Genomic DNA, 22,447 nt, shown 5'->3' on the forward strand with positions numbered 1-22,447 from the left:
ATGCTGGATAGACTCGTTGGACGAGACTATGACTATTTTCTCAATGGACACTCGGGGTATAATCAGATCACAGTAGCACCAGAAGATCAGCACAAGACAATGTTCACCTGCCCGTATGGTACATTTGCATTTAGACGCATGCCATTTGGTTTATGTAATGCACCTGCTACATTTCAAATATGTATGATGTATATTTTTATTGACATGGTTGAAAAGTACTTGGAAGTTTTTATGGATGACTTTTCAGTGTTTGGAGATACTTACAATCATTTCTTAGCCAATCTAGCTAAGGTACTAAGACGATACGAAGAAACAAACCTAGTACTTAACTGGGAAAAGTGTCATTTCATGGTACGAGAAGGAATTGTTCTAGGGTATCAGATAACGAGACATAGAATCGAGGTAGATAAAGCAATGGTAGATGTTATCGAGAAACTCCCACCTCCAACATCTGTAAAGGGTGTTAGGAGCTTCTTGGGTCACGCCGGGTTTTATCGAAGATTTATCAAGGACTTATCCAAAATTGCTAAACCCTTATGCAAATTATTGGAGAAGGACACGACGTTTAAGTTCGATGATGAATGCTTAAAGGCTTTCAAGGATTTGAAGATTTGACTAGTTACGGCACCCATAATTGTCACACCAGACTGGGATCTACCATTTGAATTAATGTGTGACGCAAGCGATTTCGCGATAGGAGTTGTTATGGGCCAACGAAGGAACAAAGTTTTTCATCCCATCTATTATGCAAGCCGGACTCTTATAGGAGCTCAATTGAACTATGTGGTAACAGAAAAAGAATTACTTGCTATTGTATTTGCTTTTGAAAAGTTTCGATCTTACCTTGTAGGTACCAAAGTAACTATTTATACGGGCCACTCGGCAATCAAGTACTTACTTGCCAAGAAAGATGCTAAGCCGAGACTAATCCGGTGGGTGCTTCTACTTCAAGAGTTCGATCTAGAAATTCAAGATCGAAAGGGAGTAGAAAACCAAGTAGCAGATCACTTGTCCAGATTGGAGCCTCAAGAAGGGAATTCTCCTATTATACCAATTCAAGAAACGTTTCCAGATGAACACATACTGAAGGTAAGTCATGTCCATAGTACCCCTTGGTTTACTGATATTGCTAACTATTTAGCTTGTGGTTTGATGCCAATTGATAAGACTTATCAACAAAGGAGGAAGTTTCTTCACGATGTTAAGTACTATTTCTGGGAAGAGCCATATTTGTTTAAAAAGTGTGCAGATCAGATGATCAGGAGATGTGTGGCGGAAGATGAAGTATAAAAGATTTTATACCACTGTCACTTAGCTCCGAGTGGGGGACATTTCAGAGGTACTCGTACGACGGCCAAAGTATTGCAAGCCGAATTCTTTTGGCCAACACTATTCAAGGATGCATACGCGTACTTAAAGAGTTGTGACCGGTGTCAAAGGGTTGGAAATATCACCAACAGAAATGAGATGCCTCGAACAGACATCATTGAGGTAGAATTGTTTGATGTATGGGGTATTGACTTTCTTGGTCCTTTCCCTCCGTCTTTTGGTCACAAGTATATATTGGTAGCAGTAGACTATGTGTCCAAATGGGTCGAGGCTGAAGCTTATCCAACAAACGATGCTAGGGTTGTAATTAAGTTCTTGCAGAAACACATGTTCACAAGGTTTGGAACCCCAAGAGCTATCATTAGTGATGAAGGGTCCCACTTCGTGAACAAGTGGTTAAGATGGTTATTAGACAAGCACGGAGTGAAACACAAGGTTGCAACAGCTTACCATTCGCAGACGAATGGGCAAGTTGAACTGGCAAATAAGGAAATCAAAGGCATACTTGAGAAGGTAGTCTGCCCAAACCGACGTGATTGGTCCAAAAGGTTGGATGATGCTTTATGGGCTTATAGAATAGCATACAAGACACCTCTAGGGATGTCACCTTATAGGTTGGTCTTTGAAAAAGCATGTCATCTACCTTTAGAGTTAGAGCACAAGGCTTACTGGGCTCTTCGACAACTTAACTTGGATCCTAAGCTTGCTAAAGTGAAACAGATGCTCCAACTCAATGAGCTAGAAGAATTCCGGCTATTCTCCTACGAAAATGCCAAATTACTCAAGGAAAGACTTAAGAAATGGCATGACAAGCACATTCGAGTTCGAGAATCTAAAGCAGGTCAGCGAGTTTTGTTATTTAATTCCAGACTAAAATTCTTTCCAGGTAAGCTAAAATCACGTTGGTTTGGTCCATTTACGATCCATCATGTCTATCCATACGGAGTTGTTGAGCTCCAAGGTAAGGGAGGTAATTTTCGAGTTAACGCTCAGCGCCTGAAACACTATTGGGGAGATAAGATTGAACGAAATGAAATTTCGTTCATTTTATCGGATGTTTAAAATTTTCCTATGTTTTTTTTAAATAAATGATTTAAGGTATATTTTCGGGACTAGTATGTTTAAATAAATTCTATTTAGGAGATTGGAACTTAAGCGAGACCGCTTGTGATCCCTCCAATCTTTCCTGGGAATTGATTTTAACATAATTTTCCTAAAAATTATTCTCTAAGTAGAGATTTTAATCTTTTATTTTTCAAATAAAAAGGTCAATTTTGACCCGAGTTTTAAATTGCGACTCAATTTCAAATTTTCATTAAGTCTAGGGACTTAATTGAAGTATTTTTAAAATTTGGTTGCTCTTTTCGTAAATAATAAAAACTAGATGCCTCTTTTTTGTAAATATTTTCAAAAGGCTTCTAGAATAAATGTTTTTAATTTTAAAAATGATAATTATTAATATATAATTATACCCGTTATATTAGATATTAATTATTATCAATTTTAGGATTTTATTCTATAAGGTTTTAATAAAGATAATAAGATGATAATCTTTAATATATAATTATATCTATTATAATTTATATATTAATCTTTATCATTCTAGCATAGAATTAGGATTAATTTTATTTTATCTTTGTTTAAAATAATTAAATAGCAATTAATAATTTAATATGCATATATCTAATTATTAATTGTTGTTATCTTTATATAGGATTAGAACTTAGAATTTTATTAATTAAATTGTTTTAAGAATTCTATTCTAATTCCTATTTCTTCCTCTATAAATACCACCCATCTTCCCATTCATCCAACATTTAAAACCCAAAGCACCAAAACACCAAAGTGCCGAGGCCCCTAGCAACAGCAGCACCAAGCAGTCGGCCAGCACACGCCCAGCTCCATCGCACACAAGTCCCGTGCACACAACGCGCCTCAGCTCACGCCAGGCCTTCACCCCGCGTGCGATACCTGCCCTTCGCACCATTCTGCGCGCGCCCAGGTCCTACTTGCTGCCGAACGCTCGTGTGTTGATTGCTTCCAGCCCTACTGCGCATCACTGCTCCCAAACGCACCACGCCCGCGCGCCTTAGCTGCTTGTGCAGCACATACCCACACCATTATCCCTAGCTAAAACCGTCCCAACCTCCTTAATTTGCTATCTTTTTATCCATTATTAATTTATTAGGAGTTTTTTTAATTCTTATAAAAAGGTGGTTAAACATGCCTCGCAAAAGAACTCGTGCTACCACTCAAATTGATGAAACACAAAATAAGTTCCACTGTAAAGAAGCCAAAGTGAGATATGACAGTATCTTAAAAAATCAACAGATGCATTCAGAAAAAGGCTTTACATTGAAGGAGAGCAACTACTGAGACTTTATGGCACATATTCGTCAAGTTGCTGAAACCCTCAATTGGAAGCTATTTTTGTGAAAAGAGACCTAGTGTGGATGAGGAGCTAGTTCGTGAGTTTTATGCAAATTTAACTTCAAGCGAGATGACAGAAGTTCCAGTCCGTGGAATCAAGGTACCAATAAATTCAAATGCTATTAATGAGTTTTTTGAATTACCAGATTTCGAAAATGATGAATATTTCATATTGATGAGCAATATCAAGCCTGAAAATTTTCAAGAGATTCTCGAGGAACTGACAGTTCAGGGTTCTACATGGACTGTGTCAAAACAAGGAATCCACAATTGTCAAAGAGAATATTTGACTCCACTCGCGAAGGTATGGTTTTACTTCATCCGATTCAGCCTTATGCCTAGCTCACATAGGACTACAATCTCATTAGAGCGAATGGTCTTATTGTACTCGATCCTAACTGGTAAGACCATTGATGTGGGGAAGATCATCTTGAGGGAGATACAGAATTGTGCCATTAAACGCTCTAGCCTTGCTCATTTCCCTTTTATAATAACAATTCTATGCTTGAAAGCTAAAATTCTTGCAAATGTAAGGAAGACAGGGTATAGCCAAGGCACAATCACGGATTAGGACCTTTACCGAGTAGCTGGAGACTCAGTCCTACAAAAATGAATTGAAGTAAGTGAGGAACCGGAGGGCCCTGATGAAGAAGAAGATCCCACGATGCAATCATTCGAAGTCCCTGAAAAGGTAGAATCAGTAGAGCCAGAAGCTGAACCTGATGCTGAAATTTTAATGTTTAGAGCTCAACTACCTAGCCCAGACCTTCGAAATGAGTTATCAAAATTGATGGACTTAATGCAACATATGCAATGGCAGCAACAAGCCTACTGGAGATACTAAAAAATAAGGGATGACTCGATGAGAAGTGCTTTTAAGAAAATATACAATAACCCGTTTATTTTTGTGCCTGAGTTTCCAGATTTTATATTTGAACCATGGAGTCCATTACAAAAAAAGGAATGAAGCGATTCATGAAAATGCGATAATGATGGAGGAAAAGATGAGTCAAATTCGGAAGAGTCTTCAAATAAATAAAGGGGGGATCTTGACTTTATTTTATTTCTGTTCTTAGGTCATTTTAGGATTAAGTTTAATTAGAAATCTTTTTTTTTTTGCATAATAAAACAAGAGAGGGAAATCACTAATAAAATGTGAGCAAGTCACAAAGGTATAAAGTGTGGCAATAGATATATACATGTCTAGGATTGGATTTAGAAAGAGTTTAATACTTAACCAGTCAAATTGACTCACCTCCTCTTTTCTAAAATCCTACCTGGTGTATAATATCTTTTCACTTTAAACAATGAGGACATTGTTCATTTTAAGTTGGGGGGACCGAAAATTTGAATTATTTCCACTCAAAATAAAATTCTTCTTTTAAATTATGATTAGGATATTTTGTTCAAAAATTTGAATTTTGTTAAGTATGCTCAATTTGAGTATGAATAAAGTTCTATTATTTCAATAAATTATTATGTTAGCTTAATAATGACATGAATGTATTTTTAATAAAGCATGCAAATTCGTACCATAAAATTTTTAGTCTTTAGGGGAGTTATGTATGTATGAAAGTTTAAGTCTTTAGAATTGACTTAGTAGTTTCTTGAGGAGAAATCCTAGGGAGCATGGAACGTTGGAAATGATTTAGGCAACTATTGTTGGACTGTTTGAGCCTTTCAAGCCCACCGTGGTAAAATTTTATCCTTTGAAACCCAATTTTGAGACTATATGGCCTAATTTTATTTCAACCCTTACAATAATTAGCCATTACTTTTCGCTTAATGATCTTAAAATTGTCCCAAACACTAGACTCAGTAATATTCAAGATGTACTTCAAAAATAAGTTTGGGGGAGTTGAAAAGAAGTATCAATTGCTCGAGAATTGTAGTACACAAAGTAAGTGCTCATGTAAAAAAAAAAAAAAGAGAGAGAGCAAATGTATTTGAAAGAGATGTACAAAAGAGCATATAAAAGTCAAGTTGGTGTATCGAAGGTAAAAACTTCGAAGGTTCGATTGAGGCTGAGTCTAAGGTTTTTAAACCAAATTTATCCATCCTTCACCTACCCCTAGCCTAGCCACGCTACAACCTTGATAAAGACCTATTAATTAAAAGTCCTCATGCTACCTACATTAGGGGAGAGAAATTGCTACGATCAACATATGAAGACATAAGTTAAGCTCAATGATTGCAACTTAGTCTTGAATAAAGGAATAAAAATCAAATTGGTAAGGGTTAACATGTCTTGTTACAAAAGCATTTAGTCTAAATTTTGCTATTATAATAAGTTGTTGAATTTAATTTGAACAATATGTATACTTAAGTTAGCATAATTATCAGATTTCTTGTTTTCGAGCATAAGTATTGTCTATCCATAATTTTGAAAAAAAATTTGTTCTAAAGGAATTTTTCAAAGGTGTTTCCGAGAAATTCTTTTCAAAATTTGTGCATTAGTCGGGATGAGTAATGAATTAAGTTTGGGGGTGTGGAAACACAAAAATTTATATACTTTTTCATACCCAATTTTTCTTAAATTCATGCAAATTCGGTTAAATTCTTGTCGAAAAATAATTAATTATTATAAAATAATTAAGTCATCTTAAAAATATGAACATGGTGAATTTATTTAATTTTATACTTAAATTTGACTAATTTTGACTATTTTCGACAGATTTGCGCAAAGGGTGAAAATTGGCTCGGCTGACACTGCTGAAAACACAAAACCGAGAAGCAATTTGAAGTATCGAGGCACTTTAATTTCAAACCTAAGAATGGTCCAGAAATTTGTATTAATTCATAATTTAATTAATTTTAATTTATTCCCCATTTAATTTGGGTTAAATAAATTATTTTTAATTAATTATGGAGAAAGGGTCCAGTTGAACTGCACTGGTCGAGCTAGATTGAGTGAACCAAACCAGCCACTAAATGGGCAGCCTAGAACCGCCCATATGCTGACCCAAACCAGCATTTTAGCTGATTAAATATGCTTGCAAAAATGCCCTCAAAAGACTTCTAAATTGCATTCAAACCCCACCTTACATTATGACTTTGTAGATTTGCCCCAAGCTTAAAATAGTAAAGTTGAAACTCTCAACTTTGCCATGTGTGTGGCCGGCCAAGGGAGGGCTCTTTGGCTGATGGAATTTTCTATTTTTAGCAGCCACAATCAGCTATAAAAGCCACCCCTTACTGATCATTCAAAGCATCCCTCACTTCACATCATTCTCACATTCCATCTGTCACTTTTCTCTCTTTTTTTCATTCCATTCCCTCTTGTTCAAGTGTCGATTTCTTCTCTTGGGAAAGAGGTTTCCATCAGCCATTTTGAAGTAGCAATTAGGTGTTCATAAGCCACCTTGATAGCCAAGGCCAATGAAGAACGAAGAACGGAGCAACTAGTCAAGCCACGGAGAAACACCGGATTTGCCTCTTGTTCCCTAACTCTTTAATTTTTGTTGTTGTTTTGACGAACATGTTTATGAATATTTATGCTATTGAAATGGTTATTTTAATCAATTCATCTTAAATTATGTTTGTGTTGGGTTGATTATATTCTGCCTGCTTGAATTGTTAAAATTGTGTTTATGTTGTTATAAGCCTCGGTAAGATGCTTGGTTAAGTAAAATCATGCCTAAGTTATTTTTGCGTTACGACTGTGAGGTAACTAATGAATTAATTATTTAAATGAATTGCAATTGTAATTACTTGACACAATACTTAATCAGTACATGTTTATTCTTCTAAGGTAGCTAAAGGTTAGATTAGCAATGTATCTGGCGATATCATTGCCTTGCATAACTTGCAAGATTATTGTGATTAAATTTTTTCAAGGTAGGGATATCTTGTTACTTCACAAGGTCTTTTATATGCTTATTAGATTTAATTAATTGTTTTAATTGACATAGGGATATGCAAGAGATTGGTTCAATTTAATGAGTATGTATGTGCAATAACATGTTTTGCTTGCTAGAATCTATTTAGTCTGTTGAATTGACATAGAGATATGTCAAGAGATGAATGGATTTTTGTATGTCATAAGTTAGCAAATTACCGGGTTGCTGTGAATTTATTCGTAACAGTATAAACATGAGTTTAGTAATTCTGAGTTTAAGAAATATAATTAATCCAACACAAGTATGTTACATTGATTAAATCTTATTTGAAATCGTGCACTAGAACTCTTTTGTTTTATTTAAGTCATTTACTTAGTTTTTAAATAGTTTTTGCCCATCTTCTAAAACCAAATTATTTTTACTTTACCAAAGTGTTTTACAATTAATTTCATAAACAATTCTTTTTACAGTCCCTGTGGGTACGATAACTTGACATTTACTTGTCACTTTATTACTTGTTGCGATTGTGTACACTTGCACATTTTTCCGTCCTTCCACTTACTCTCCTCTCTTTTCCATTTTTCTATAGTATCGCCAAGCTAGCTCGAAGATCGAAGGATGTCGGAGCTCAATTCACACTATCAAACTAATCTTTTGGGTATAGTGAATTTAAGTATTTTGAGTATGGCATGTATAGAAACTTGGTCTTTTTGTTATATGTCATATTTGTGTAGCCAGATGTGTTGACTTATAAAGATTTAATGATTTATTTTGTATATGGCCATGAGATATGACCCATATTAATTATGGGATGTGATCCTATTCATACATGCAAATGTTGTGGTTAAATTCAATTGGCATGGATGAATTATGGAAATGATTATGGATGTTTGATGATGGAAATGTGAGTAAATGACATAAAAACAATTAAGGCATGAATGTATGAAATGGAAGTAAATTGATGTTTCATATTGCATGTTGTTTGGTAAGCTTGGTCTAACTAAAATATGAAGTCCTAAACAGGTATAAATTGATAAGAAGTTGATATGCATGAGCCATGCTTGTGAATGTGTAGGTTCTCATTTATGCTATGTAGAATGTCATTGAGATGTGTAAGTGTACATGTGTTATTGAGGGTGACAAAGGCTTGGAAAATAGCCTCAGAATTATCCACAAGGGTAGACACACGGGCATGTGTCTAGACCGTGTGTGACACACGGTCTGCCCCATGGGCGTGTGATTCGACCGTGTGTCCCCTGCACCCTAATTAGGTAAAACAAAATGCCCAGTAGTAAACACATAGGCATAGACAAAGTCGTCTGTTTCAGTCATGTGAAGGACAAGGCCTCAGGACATGAGCGTGTGCCCAGGCCGTGTGAAGTCTGCACTTAATTTTTGGAATTTACTTCGCCACACGGCCTAAGCACACGGGCGTGTGACTTAGACGTGTGATTTAAATTATGTTGACGTCATAAACAGAGAGTTACACGGGTTGAGGACACGGGCGTGTCCTAAGCTACACGGGCGTGTGTGACCACACGGCCTACCCACACAGGCGTGTGACTCTGTTTCATGAAAATTTTCTAAGTTTTCCCAAATTTTTCTAAAGTTCTCGGTTTAGTCCCGAACTATACCCTATATATGTTTTGGGCCTCGCAGGCCCATATAAGTGATAATTAGCATATGTAAGAATGAATTTAATTTGAACGGAATTTTATGGCCCGATTTTTTATAAATGTTTATGGTTGAGTTTGGTAATGCCTCGGACCTTGTCTTAGTGACGGATTACGGGGAAGGGGTGTTACAGGAGAGGTGTATAGAAACTAAATCAAAGTCATTGAAAAGCTACTGCTTCCATCCTCCATTCATGGGATTCATAACTTTTCAGGGCATGTTGGAATTTACCGACTACTATATTTTATTTTTGTTTCACAATATAACAATTCTTAAGGAGTTATAAGGTAATTATGAGATTATATCATTTTGATTTTTGTTAATTATTTATATAAATTGTTTGTTGTTTTTATTTAATAACAATCCATTACTCATATTATTTAATTATTATTTTTAAAATGTTGAATTTTATATAATTGTAATAACTAAATATAATGGATGATATTGTAATTTTTAAAATAATTTGCAAATAATAATTAATTAATGCTTTAAAAATTATGCAAATTAAATTATTTGCAAAAGAAAAAGTAATCCTAAAATATTTAGGAATATTGAAATCACCTTTGAGTATGAAATACCATATTAAAAGAATGATAAAATTTTAAATAATATTTATTCAATATTAGATAAATCAATAATTAATTTTATAATTTAGATTTCATATCAAATTGTGATTGAGAATCTAATTTTAATAAGTAAACTTGATATTCAACATTATATATCATACATATTATATATATACACATGCATGATTTCTTTTGTTTTTGGGAATATTGAGTTTTGGAGCAAGATAATATATACTACTTTTACAATATTAAAATATTGTATCTAAATAGTATATTTCTATAATATTTTATACAGTATTTAGATATCATTATTTTATATTATTTGTGAAAAACATCTTTTAAAAAAATTATAGCTAAATTTAATATACAGGATAAGAAACTAGTTAAATCTAATATTACTTGGTGAGATATATTTCACTCTTGACAATAATTTTGTATCATTAATTGTTTATTTTGTTACTATTTTTATTCAGAACTTTCCAATGGTTACCCTCCTTATCCACCTTTTCTTGTCGTTTTATTCTCTTCACTGGTTCAGTTAGTCAGCCTGACCCAGCCTTGTGTGAATGCCACCTCATTTCTATCCAAATTCAACTGCTCAATAGAAATGGAAACGGGATTATTTGAAGTTGACAGAATGTCAGATTTAGAATTTTCGTGAATATTGCCTTGGTTTTCAATTGTGATAATATTTCCTTTTCTTTTTTATTCATCCTTCACGGTCTCTTCTACGTTCATCCGTTAGTACCTCCGTAATCTGATTTCTTGACATGAACACAATGAATGCAAATATATGTCGAGCCGAATGAGTTTAATTACGTATCTTTGAACGACAACTACCCACCGGGGGATCAGCATCTTTTCTCACGCTTACTTTTTTGTATATCCAGTTTCCATTGAAAGACCGTCGATACTTGACTGCTCATGTCAGATAGAAAAAAGTATCTTCTTGCTTTAGGCCAAATAGAGAAACAAAAAACAATCAAAACTATATTTTAAGCTGGAATTTGGTTACCTACTTGTATCTAAAACAAAACCATACCATTAGTTTGCAAGAGTATAAAAATTAATTAAAAGCTCTAAGCTGTAACTACTTTTGTAACAATTAATCAAAAAAATAAATATTTAAGATATCCAACATGAATTATTTTCCAGATATGCAAAGGTTCTTCACTTCAATCTAATCAACTAAGCTTTACCCATAGTAAATGAGAAATCCATTTGATCAAATTAATTGAACTCAAAAGAATAATAAACATACACACAGATTACAAGAACATTTCTCTGTTTAAACTTATTGGGTTTTTTCAAGACCTCTTGTTTTTGCATCCCAATAGCAAAGAGAAGTAAAACAAAATCCGAAACAGGAAACCCCATGCCACTGTAATCAACAAGCAATTCCATTTGCTTAAATCTGTAATCCCTTCTTGTTTGAGAATGTCCAAACCTGTTGTCATACATGTTGACCTTGAAATTCTCACCCCCAAACTCTTGCTTACTGATTGCAATAATCTCACTTTCATGGCGGAAGGGATTTCTCCAAGCGGTGAATTGTCAAATATTTGAATCCCTCTCACAAGGCACTTTGAAGGGTTTTCAAATTCGTTTCGTAAAACTGCTTCATATGGGTATTTCACAAGGGACAAGTAATGGAACCATATCCAGTAACCTGGGATTCTGTCGCGGTTGATGAAGAAGCCGCTGAAGAGTAAGAAATACGCTAAAATAGCGACCACGATCGTGTAGCCTAACATCACATGCGGGACGACACCCGAAAGAAATGTTACGAACGAACTTCCAGACCAAAAAGAAGCAAACATTATTAAGAAATAGAATAAGAATCCTGATAATCCACCATCCAGTCCTACTGCCCAGAATGTTGCCATTGCGAAAGCAAAGGAAAGGAAAATCAAGCCCGGCAACGCCACCAATGCATTTGATAGAACATATGATAATCTCCTGTAAGCGTTGTAAGCCGTTTCTCTCATGAAAATATACCTTTCTTGGAGAAAAACCGGCAGAGCATCGGCACAAGTGTAATATGTTGTCGACATTGCGAATGCAAAAAACCCTAATCTTTCTTGCACCCCTTTTGGTGAATTATCAAGTTGCCAAAATACCGTTGCTAAAATGGATCCTGTCACTAAAACTGCTGCCAAACGAATTCCAAACAACTCCGGCATCCGTTTTGAATTTAGGATCGATCGCTTCGACAATACCACCATTTCTTTCCAAAATGGATTTGCAAACGTTGGAACCATGGAAGATGAATTGATATCATTTGTAGCACCTGGAACAAGTTTGCCTCGAGATATATTGGCACAAATTGCTTCTTTTAGTGACAAGCCGAGTTGATCCGGATCGGAGTCTCTAGTATGCTTCATGCTTTGCCATGACTTGTTGAATTCAACCAAACTTTTTGTTCCTCCAGGAGATCCTTCGAGTTCTCGGATTAAGTCCAGGGCAAACTCCGTTTTGTTCTCGTTCTCGGGTATCGGATGCCCAAACTCGGAGAAATACAGCGGGAGATTCGTCGGTGAACCACTGTAAACAGTTTGTCCACGGGATAAAAATATCAATCGATCGAGCAATCCAAGAATTCGATAACTCGGCTGATGAATTGACATTACAACAATGCTTCCACTCTGAGCTATCCTCTGTAAAACCTTCACCACCATGAAAGCACTGGTTGAATCCAACCCAGATGTGGGCTCATCTAAGAAAAGAATAATGGGGTCGTGAATTATATCGATTCCGATCGATACGCGACGACGCTCTCCACCGGAAACACCACGATGACCTTCATCGCCGATAATAGTTTTGGCTGCATTTCTTAAGCCTATTTGATCGATCAAAACTTGAACTCGCATTTTCTTCTTAGATTTCGACGAAGTCCGAGGAAGGCGAAACTCAGCTGCGAACATTAAAGTTTCTTCGACAGTGAGCATTGGGAAAAGCAAATCATCTTGCATAACATAAGCTGAAATCACTTTCAACATTCGAGACTCCAAGGCTTCGCCATTTAAAGTGACGTTTCCTTTCAAACTCCCTTTAGCTATTCTGTTGGCTAAAGCATCAATTAGCGTCGATTTACCCGAACCACTCGCTCCGAGCACAGCCAGTATCTCACCGTCTCGAGCTTCACCGGAGATATCGTTAAGCAACATCTTGGTCCTCGTAAAATAACTATCTCCGGCGGCAAGTGGATTGCCAATGACAGCAGCATCTGCAGCGGCGCTTCCGCCACTCCATCTGAAGAAACTAGGCAGCGCCATTTTGCGAGGAACCTTTACACTATACGTAAGGTTGTTAAAGGAAAGTACAAATTGTATGGGGCGCGGGTCAGAGATGTCGACGAGAAGTTCATGGACGGAAGTTTGGTCGCCAGTGGCTTCTTTCCGTGTATCACCGAGGTGTTGAAGTAGTTGGCCAAGCGTCGATGAAGGTGCTGTGGCTGTTGAGAATTCGCCGGCTATAAGCTCCAATGAGTGTTGAAAATACGGGGTAGGAGAATCATTATTGGAGGATACGTTTTGGGCTACAATAGGAGACATGGAGGGTTTAACGTTTAAGACAAGAAGAATAATGGAGAAATGGATGTTTGTTTTGGTTTTGAAGAATTCTCTATATATTGGAATTTTAATATTAATTGTTAGTTTATTAGTAAAATTTTCGATACCGTTTGATGGGACGGTAATAGAGCGGTCACCTAAATCTGAAATGAGGAGGTTCATGGAAGGAGAAGAATAGGACAGGAGGGCGGTTTTGATTGATGGTGATATGGGTTTCAGAATGATGATTGAATGACACGTGGTGTAATAGGGGGTTTTGAGTTAGATGGTGATGGAAATGGAATGCGGCGTAAAGGAGGAACTTTCCTAAAAATCTTTCAATTTTAAATAATAAAGGAATGAATCAATCAGTATGTCGCTTCAATGCTTTAGCTAACATACCGGAAAATATTTCGCAACTCAATAAGGAAGATTCTGGGATCCTTCAAAATTAAAAATAAAAGGACATTGGAAATTCTTTGGAAGATCAAACTTTGGAAAGTGGTTTTGGTGAATGATAAAGGCCAGCTGGTAATTTTAAATAGGATAAATTTTTCTATTTCTATTACTTTAATTAGAATAATTGTCCTTGAGGAATTGCACTCTGAAGAATCCACATTCACATTATGAGTTGACCAAAACTCGAAATCTCCTTTTTTTTTTTTTTTTCTTTCCTTGAATGTAATTGTGGGTTACTTCAAATTTTCTTTCTTCTCCTTATGTTTCCTCCGCTATACTTCACTTGCCCTCCTTTTTACTAAACAAAAACCTAATTTATATAGAAATCCCAAACCTTTCATTACCATAGATGTGGATGGGTTTGGATTCGCTTTTTTTAATGTGAATTTTCTCAAGTTTGAATTTTTTGGGCTTAGAATATCTTAGTTTAAATTTTTTCAAGCTCAAGTCCTTTCGAAATCGAAATTTTTGAGCTCAGATTTTTAAAATTAAGATTAGTTCAAGCCATGTAAACTCTAACCGATTCAAATAATTTTAGATTTTCTAAATTATAAATTTTGAATATAATAATTCATTTTATTTTTATATTTGATAACATAATTCAAATTCCCCTTACAAAAACCATAAGTTGTACGTTTAATAGAGATCATGATAGATGGTACTATATTGATCGGTATGTATTGATCTGTCCCTCATTCAATATCAAGTAATCTAAGTTCTATTATGGTCTAGATTTGGGTGTGTTTTCACCTCTTTGATGTGTTTTGATTCGTTTCGATCGGTCGATATCGACTTGTATCAATGTATGCTAGCTCAAACTGATTAGCAAAAACTTTTGATATGTTAAACCTACCTCTTTTTTTTTTTTTATCTTAAACAATTTAAAATTTTGCTGAACCCGGAACAAGTATAACTTTCGGTAAAATGCTTCAGATTAAAATTTGATTTCACATTTACTCATTAGGAACTCTATACTTTTTATTCCTAGTATAATTTTATGATAGATTTTTATTTTATTCAATTTGGTCCCTAATGTAACAATGTAACAAAGTTAACAATCAAGCTTTTTAAGCTTTATAGTTTAGTCCTTTTCATAATCTAAGCTTAATTTCTATTAATTCCAACTCTAATTCTTCAATTTCTCAACAAATGGTAGCTTATCAAAATTTCACCAATTGTACAAATTGATACATGGGCTAGCTAAATCAAGATCTCATGATCATAAATCTATAAAAAAAAATCAAAAAAAATGGTTAGGGAGTTACTTGAAATTGTTAGCTGAATATTCAAGGGTTTTTAAGCCTTTCTTCACAACTTAGATATGGTGGACGGTGGACAAGAAGAAGATGAACACATTTCTCATCCTTTTCCACTATCAATTTACTTTTATAGTAATATTATGGCTTAATTAATTTATTTTAGTTAGTTAAATCTTAGTTTATTATAATTTAATCATCAATTAATTAAGCCTAATGACATCCAAAATCATCATCCACTATCCACCATTTAAAAATGGTTTATTAACCTTTTTAGTCTTTTGGATAATTTCTATCTAAGTTCCCAAGCCTTTTTTTAATTAAAATTTTCTAGCAATTTATTTTTTTTACACTTTAGTCCTTAGGCCTTAATTAACCACATCTTTGGCTAAATTACTTAACCAAATTACAATACATCTATATAGTAACTCCATCAATATCTCTATTTAAATTTACTAACTTGATGGTTCCGAAATCACATTTTCTAACACCACTAGAAATTGAGTTGCTACATCATATCCTTCATTTCTTTTCATGTTGTCCAAAAGAAATAAAAACAACGAATAAAAAACTATGCCATTTCTACATTCGACCATTTAAAAACCAAGATTTCAAGATATTTTCTTTAATTTTTTATATATTTATGATTATGGGAGTAGGATTTTGCTAACCCATGTATCAGTTTGTTCAATTTTGAGTTTTTAAAAAGTTTTCATTAAAGAGAATTTGATGTGTTAGACTTGATTGCCTAAATCATGAATAGGACTATAATAAAAAACTAATTTAGCTTGCTAGTTAACTTTGTAACATTAGGGACCAAATTAAACAAATTGAAAACCTGTCATGAGATTGTGTTATAAATAGAAAATATGAGGTCCCTAATGAAATAATGTTAAATTGGATTTTGATCAGAAGCTAGACACCAAAAGATATGTTTATCCCGAGTTTAGGGTCTAAATTGAATAAAATGCAAAATATGCTTGACCCTATAATTGAATGTGATTTGGATGAATTTTGATATTGTTCCTTTATTAATTATTGATCATAGCTAAAGATGATGTCGAGCCATTGAAAGGGAAAGGAAAAGCGGAGTAATCAACGAGTGACGCGGGATTTCAGTTTGTACTTTTATTATTCGAGATCAATCTATTTATTTGCATTTTCATGTCATATTGCATGATTAAGTATCGAGGTGAGTTAATAATGGTCTTATGGATTGATTTTCTATGATTGATATTGAATATCGAGATAGTTGACTGAATTGAATAAAATGGAAACTAGTATAATTTGCTGGAAAATATGGACATCACATATATAATAAGGGTAATTACATGTTATTATTTACCATCATAATAGGTTAGCCAAAATTAAAAGTGATTTAATTTGGTTAAGGTTTATTGGGCTTTAATTATTAAATAAAGTATAGGTCAAATATGTGTAGATACTCTAGTAACTAGTTCTTAATTAATGATGAGCTGGTTAGAAATTAGGACTAATGTGCCAAAGTTATATATATTAGGGTTATAGTCTCCAAATTACACATAAGGTAACTAGTCTAATATACCATCTTTAGAAAAGAGAGAGTCACCTTCTCTAGATTACTTGTGTGCTAATTTGGAAGATCAAAACCCCAAGATCCGTAGATTTCAAGAAATCAATGAATTCAGGTATGCTTCCGCATCTAGTTTTGTTCTTGATTTATTTTTGATAATTTGATTTGACAGATCTTGGTATATAGTTCTAATTTTATATTAGATATTATTTATGGTTTTAACAACTGGAATCTGAGTCTCGTCATATTGAATGATTGAGAATGAAATGATATTTTACTATTTTAAATTAATTCGTACATGTGATTTTATAGATTTGATATTACTAAATCTTTTGGATTTATGAAGTTTTAGGGTTTTATTTTTTAATTTTGTCGATTTTCTACTATTATGCTAATTTAATTGAAGCATTTATATTTAACCGATTGATAAAAATTGATTTGTGTGATTTTTCCTTTTCTAGTGAAATTCAAGTTTACCCATGAGTTTCGGTGATTTGGATACTGCAATTTGTTTTTTGTTTATGATAAAAACTTTGGATATTGCATCATTAATTCATATACTTGTAGGGTTATTATTTTTATAAATTTAGGTTAAAGTCATTATTAGATTAAAGTTACAGACTTACAACTTTTTGCAATTGAAGACTTCCAATTGGGTTATATAATTGGTTTTGAAAGTTAATTACTTGATAATCGAATAAATGAATGCTGTTAAGATGTTTTTTCTTTTCTTTTCGCACTATTTGTTTTAAATTTTTTGTTTGTGGTTGAATGTATATGGAATTATCATATTTTGTCTTTATTTATGATAAATTATATACACGATTGAATTCAATTAATATATCCGAATGATTACTTTTTGTTTCTGTTATAATTATTTTATATAAGTTTTAGTCCGTATGGAACTCAATTAAAATTAAAATATTTGGGATTTTTTAACATGGTGGCTATGAATTTTCATAAGTAGTTGCACATATGAAGGCGTCTACACAATTTGGGATTCTTTTTATATTTGGTGGTTATGGATTTTTTTTAAGTACTTGTGTGTATAAAAAAGTTTTATGGTAATGTCTTTAGCCATGAATATAATTTGAGTTTACATGAAATAGTAAGGTAAGCCAATATTATTTGTAAGGGCCCAATTTTGTCCAGGCCCTAAACAGAAACCAAGAATAAAAAATAAAAATAAAAATAACAGTCCAATTACAAGATTACAAACCCAAAAAAAAAACCTAATGGCCAGGCCAGATAGCCTAAACTAAGTTTTTAGTAAAATCAAAAACCCCTAAGCCCTTCAAGCGCTCCTCCTTTCGCCATGAAATACTGGGTGGTTTCGTCCCAAGGCCCTGGATCTGTAATGACCGTTTTGAGTCAAATAGGAATAGTGGTTTCGGGACCACAAATCCAAGGTAAAAATATTTATTTTATTATTATTTTAATTTTTACAGAATGATAATATGATGGTGTGAAAATTTCGTTAAGAAATTTTATTGTTTGAATGCTCAATTCAGTAAAAAAGGACTAAATCGCGTAAAGTGCAAAAGTGTTGTTCTATTAGCTAAAGGTGTCAAATAGCTACAAAACCTTAAAGTAACAGTCCTTAAGTAGTAATTAGACGATTATGATAGTAAGTGGACAATATTGGTCATTAAATGGATGATTTAAATGGTTTTATTAAAAGGTTAATTTAGTAGTTTAGTTATTAAAGGTTAATTAATAAAAACAAAAACCATTTTATTCATTATCTTCTTCATCTAGCCGATTATACAAGAGAAATAAAGTCATTTTATTAGCTTCAATATTCGACCATGTTATTCTTGCTCAATTAGGTATGGTTTTTGTCCCGTTTTTAATGATTTCTATGTTTTTGAGATCGTTGTAACTATGTCTAGCGAGCCCAGGGATTAATTTGCAGAAATTTTAAAAATTTAGAAAGTTTCCATTGATTAATAAGCATGTATTTTGATGTTTGATGATAGGTTTTGTAGGTTTGATGATAGTTATACAAGTTTTATTAAGTGATTTTTTAGTGAAAATATAAATTAGGGATTAAATTGTAAAAATGTGAAAATGTGTGGTTAAATGTGTGAAAAGTTGATAATGTGGGCTTCTAAGGGCATTATAGTAATTTGGCTAGCATGGGTTTATTTTGAATTTCATTAATTTGTGATTTTATGAAATAAGGACTAAATTGTAAAAGTGGTGAAATGTTAGAGGAAAATGTGTAAATATGCGTAAATATGTGTTTTGGATTAAATTGAATAGAGTGATTATTAAATAAGTTAATTTTGAATATATTTAGATCAAAAAAGTGAAATTCGGATCTAGATCGGGGGAAAACTAAAGTTATCAACTAATCGACTTATTCCATCGTTTTCACATCCGAGGTAAGTTCGTATGTGATAAATTTCATTATAAATGTATTTTAAATGCTTTGTCATGGAATAAGTTGTAAATACGAGACTTCAGATAAGTTCGAGAATGACTTGATGGTAATTTAGCATTCGAAATCCCGGTTGAACCTTAGGAATAGTTTAGAATACTAGTGACAAGTCATTAGGGGATACATTGAGTTGGCTTCGGGCCATGATATTAGCATTTTGGGTGCGAGTTACACCGATTTGGCTTCGGGCCATGAATATCGGCTGATTTGGCTTCGGGCAATGATATTAGTAGTTTCAATATAAGTTACCTTGATTTGGCTTTGGGCCATGGTATAGGTACTTAGTGTGCGAGACTCCAGAGTATCTGACTTATATTCCAAATGGTTCAACGGGTTAAATAATGATGCGGTTGAGAATGAGATTGGTATGAGATGGTACAGGTATGCACATAAACCATATTAACTTTGAATCGAAGAAATGGTGAATAAAGTATATAGTTTTATGATTGAGTAGTCGAAAGGTTTGTTAGTTGATGTGAATTCATGTACTTATAATCAAATGTTGAACTATGTGTTTATGATATTATATCGAGTTTATTTCTTACGAGCTTACTAAGCTTTATAGCTTACTTTGTTTATTTTTCCTATGTTTTATAATGAATTCGAAGCTAGCTCAGATTCGGGGATTGTCGGAGATCGCTTCACACTATCCACTTATCACTTAGTATCTATGAACTTTGGTATTTTAAATATATGGCATGTATACGGCCTTTGTGTCATGTTGGTTAGGTTATGTTTTGGTAATGATTTTGGCCAATTGAATTGGCTTGTAAATGTATATGTTTTGGTTTGTATATATGGCCTTGAGTAATGGCTTATTTGGGGTTATTTTGGTATGGTTGAAACATGTATATATATGTATATGTTTATGTCTTGTGTAATGGATTGGTTGATGGTTGTGGATGATTTTTGGACATGGATTTGTTTGTGAAAATAGGCTAAAAGATGCGTTTTTGGAAATGTATTGTTAATTGAATTGTATATGTGAATTAGGTATAAAATTAAATGGCATATTGGGGTAGTTTGTGATTTGTATTGATAGGTAATGAAATGGTATGGAATATGCTTGTTATGAGATTCATTTTATGCCTATTATGCCTTGTGTTGGTGCCTTTGAATTGTGGTGTAGGTATATGTATTTAGGGTGGCAAATTGGCTTGGTAAATAGCCTATTTTGTCCACACAAGCAGAGGCACAGGCGTGTGTTTCAGCCATGTACAACACACGGTCATGTTACACGGCCGTGTGTCCCCTGGTGTTGAATTTGAAACCAAGTTAGTATGCTCCACACAACCTCACACACAGGCATGTGACTTGGTCGTGTAGCATAAGTCAATATACCCTACAGGTTTGGCACGGCCTGGCACACGGGCGTGTGTGCCCTTTTTTAGGGCACACGGGCTAACCACATGGGTGTGTATGTTGGCCGTGTGACCCAAGTTAGAGAGTTACACAGGGTCGGACATGGGCTAGGGCACGACCATGTGCTCCCATTTCGAATGCTCATACGGCCTGTGACACAGGCGTGTCTGTGGCCGTGTGAGAGACATAGCCGGGCCACACAGGTGTGTGTCCCCTGTTTTGTGAAAAATTTTCTAAGTTTCATAAAAATTTCTCGAGCTATCGGTTTAGTCTCGAATCACTCCTAAAGTACGTTTTGGGCCTCGTAGGCTCGTTATAGGGACATTTTGCTTGAGTTTAATTAATGTTTGCATGAAATGTGAAGTTATATATGAATTGAATGTTTAAATGTTTTGTAAGTCCGATAATGCTCCGTAACCCTATTTCGGCGTTGAATACGGGTGAGGGGTGTTACACTGACACACCCTCTCTACCGTTGTTTCACCAAAGTAGCAAAGGGATCTGCCCCTCCGTCATCGTTGACCTCTACGCCATCTGCAAAAAAAAGAAAGGAAAACACAGAGACAACGTGCAAAAACAGATGCAAAATAATAACGAAATAGGAAAATAAATAATAGGACAATAGTGTAAAATCGACTATAAAAGCCATCAACCACATGTAAATTTTTTTACGAAGATACATAGAAAGAAATTGAATACAGAAAAAGAAATAAAAATCATATATAAACTCAAAAAAGAAAGGCGATTCTTTTATATTTTCATTTTTATCTTTTATTTTTGAAAATATATATAAAAAATAAAAATAAAACCTTTTTATCTATACCGTCGTTGTTGTCTTCTCACTCAGTTTTGAAAGACCAACGGATCCTTGGGGACTTACAGAACGATCGCGACGGAAGAAGACAGAACAGAAAGATTCCTTTGACTTTTTTTTTAGAATTTTGGTAGGCTTTTTGGGCATTTTGGTCTCAGATTGAGGTTGAAGGAAGTAAAACGATAAAAAAAGGCCCTTTTTTATTTTTCTGACCACCATGGATGGCAGAGTCGTCGCTGGCGACCAGCGGCCGTCGTGGCGGAGCTCGGTGACTCCCTTGGTTGGAATTAAGGAAGTTGCGAGAAAAAAAAGGGGCTTTCAGAAATTTTTTTTTTAGGCGGAAATGATTTTTTTTTTTGGAAGATTGTTGGCTTAAATAGGTGGCATAAAACGACGCCGTCGATTTTCAGACATCAAAACGACGTTGTTTTGACTCAAATCCGAGACCCAACTTCAAAGTGGGTAAAATCTGCGTGTTTTCAAGACAAATGGGTTATTTGCAGTCCCAACCCTTTTGCCTTTTATTTATTTTTCATTTTGTTCCTATCTATATTTTATATTTTTAAAAATTTTACCATACAATTTTATTTTTGTTTTATTTTGGTCCTCCTAAGAAACGATGCGTATAAGGCAAGGGATATTTTCCTATTCGGTCCCTATTTTTTTAGCATGTTACATTTTAATCCTTATTAGCCTATTTTATTATTTACAATTTGTACCCTAATTTCATTTAAATTTCAATTAAATCCTCTATTTATTTAATTTCAACCTTTCTATAAATTTTTTATTTTATTTGTTTATTTATTACTTCTTTATTTTTTAGATTGTTTATAGTCTTTGATTTGTGCATTTTTTATTATCGTCATTTCTTTTTTTACTTATTATTTTATTATTTCTTTTATTATTTTTAAGATCTTCATGTTATGTTTATTTATTTTTTTAAATAATGCATTTTCTATTTTCATTTTTATTTTAAATTACCTTATTTATTTTATTATTACGAAATGATTATCGATATTGCTATCATTATTATAATTACATCATTATTATTATAGTATCCTATTATTTATTATTTATCATTTTAATATTCTACCGTATAGCTATTTTACATTATTTCATTATTATTGTACTATGCATTACGTTTAAAAATATTTGTTCATTTTCATACGATG

The 22,447-nt window shown here is 33.8% G+C and overlaps 1 protein-coding gene and 1 pseudogene across 6 annotated transcripts; one reads left to right on the plus strand and one right to left on the minus strand.

Moving 5' to 3' along the window:
• On the plus strand, positions 1–4,330 carry LOC108458576 (uncharacterized; annotated as a pseudogene).
• Positions 4,331–10,989: 6,659 nt separating this feature from the next.
• LOC108460071 (ABC transporter G family member 16-like) lies at positions 10,990–13,431 on the minus strand. Of its 6 annotated transcripts, none has more exons than XM_053027277.1 (2): positions 13,101–13,431; positions 10,990–13,028 (listed from the first exon to the last, which is right to left on the minus strand). In XM_053027277.1, exons 1-2 carry the CDS (start codon positions 13,390–13,392, stop codon positions 11,146–11,148), a joined length of 2,175 nt encoding a protein of 724 aa, XP_052883237.1. In that variant the 5' UTR covers positions 13,393–13,431; the 3' UTR covers positions 10,990–11,145. The 6 variants fall into 6 exon arrangements, with proteins under 6 accessions (XP_052883237.1, XP_052883235.1, XP_052883234.1 ...); XM_053027275.1 differs by having other exon boundaries at positions 13,086–13,431; XM_053027274.1 differs by having other exon boundaries at positions 13,083–13,431.
• Between the last annotated feature and the right edge of the window lie 9,016 nt (positions 13,432–22,447).

Source organism: Gossypium arboreum, chromosome 4 (assembly GCF_025698485.1).
Source record: "Gossypium arboreum isolate Shixiya-1 chromosome 4, ASM2569848v2, whole genome shotgun sequence".
Taxonomy (NCBI): domain Eukaryota; kingdom Viridiplantae; phylum Streptophyta; class Magnoliopsida; order Malvales; family Malvaceae; genus Gossypium; species Gossypium arboreum.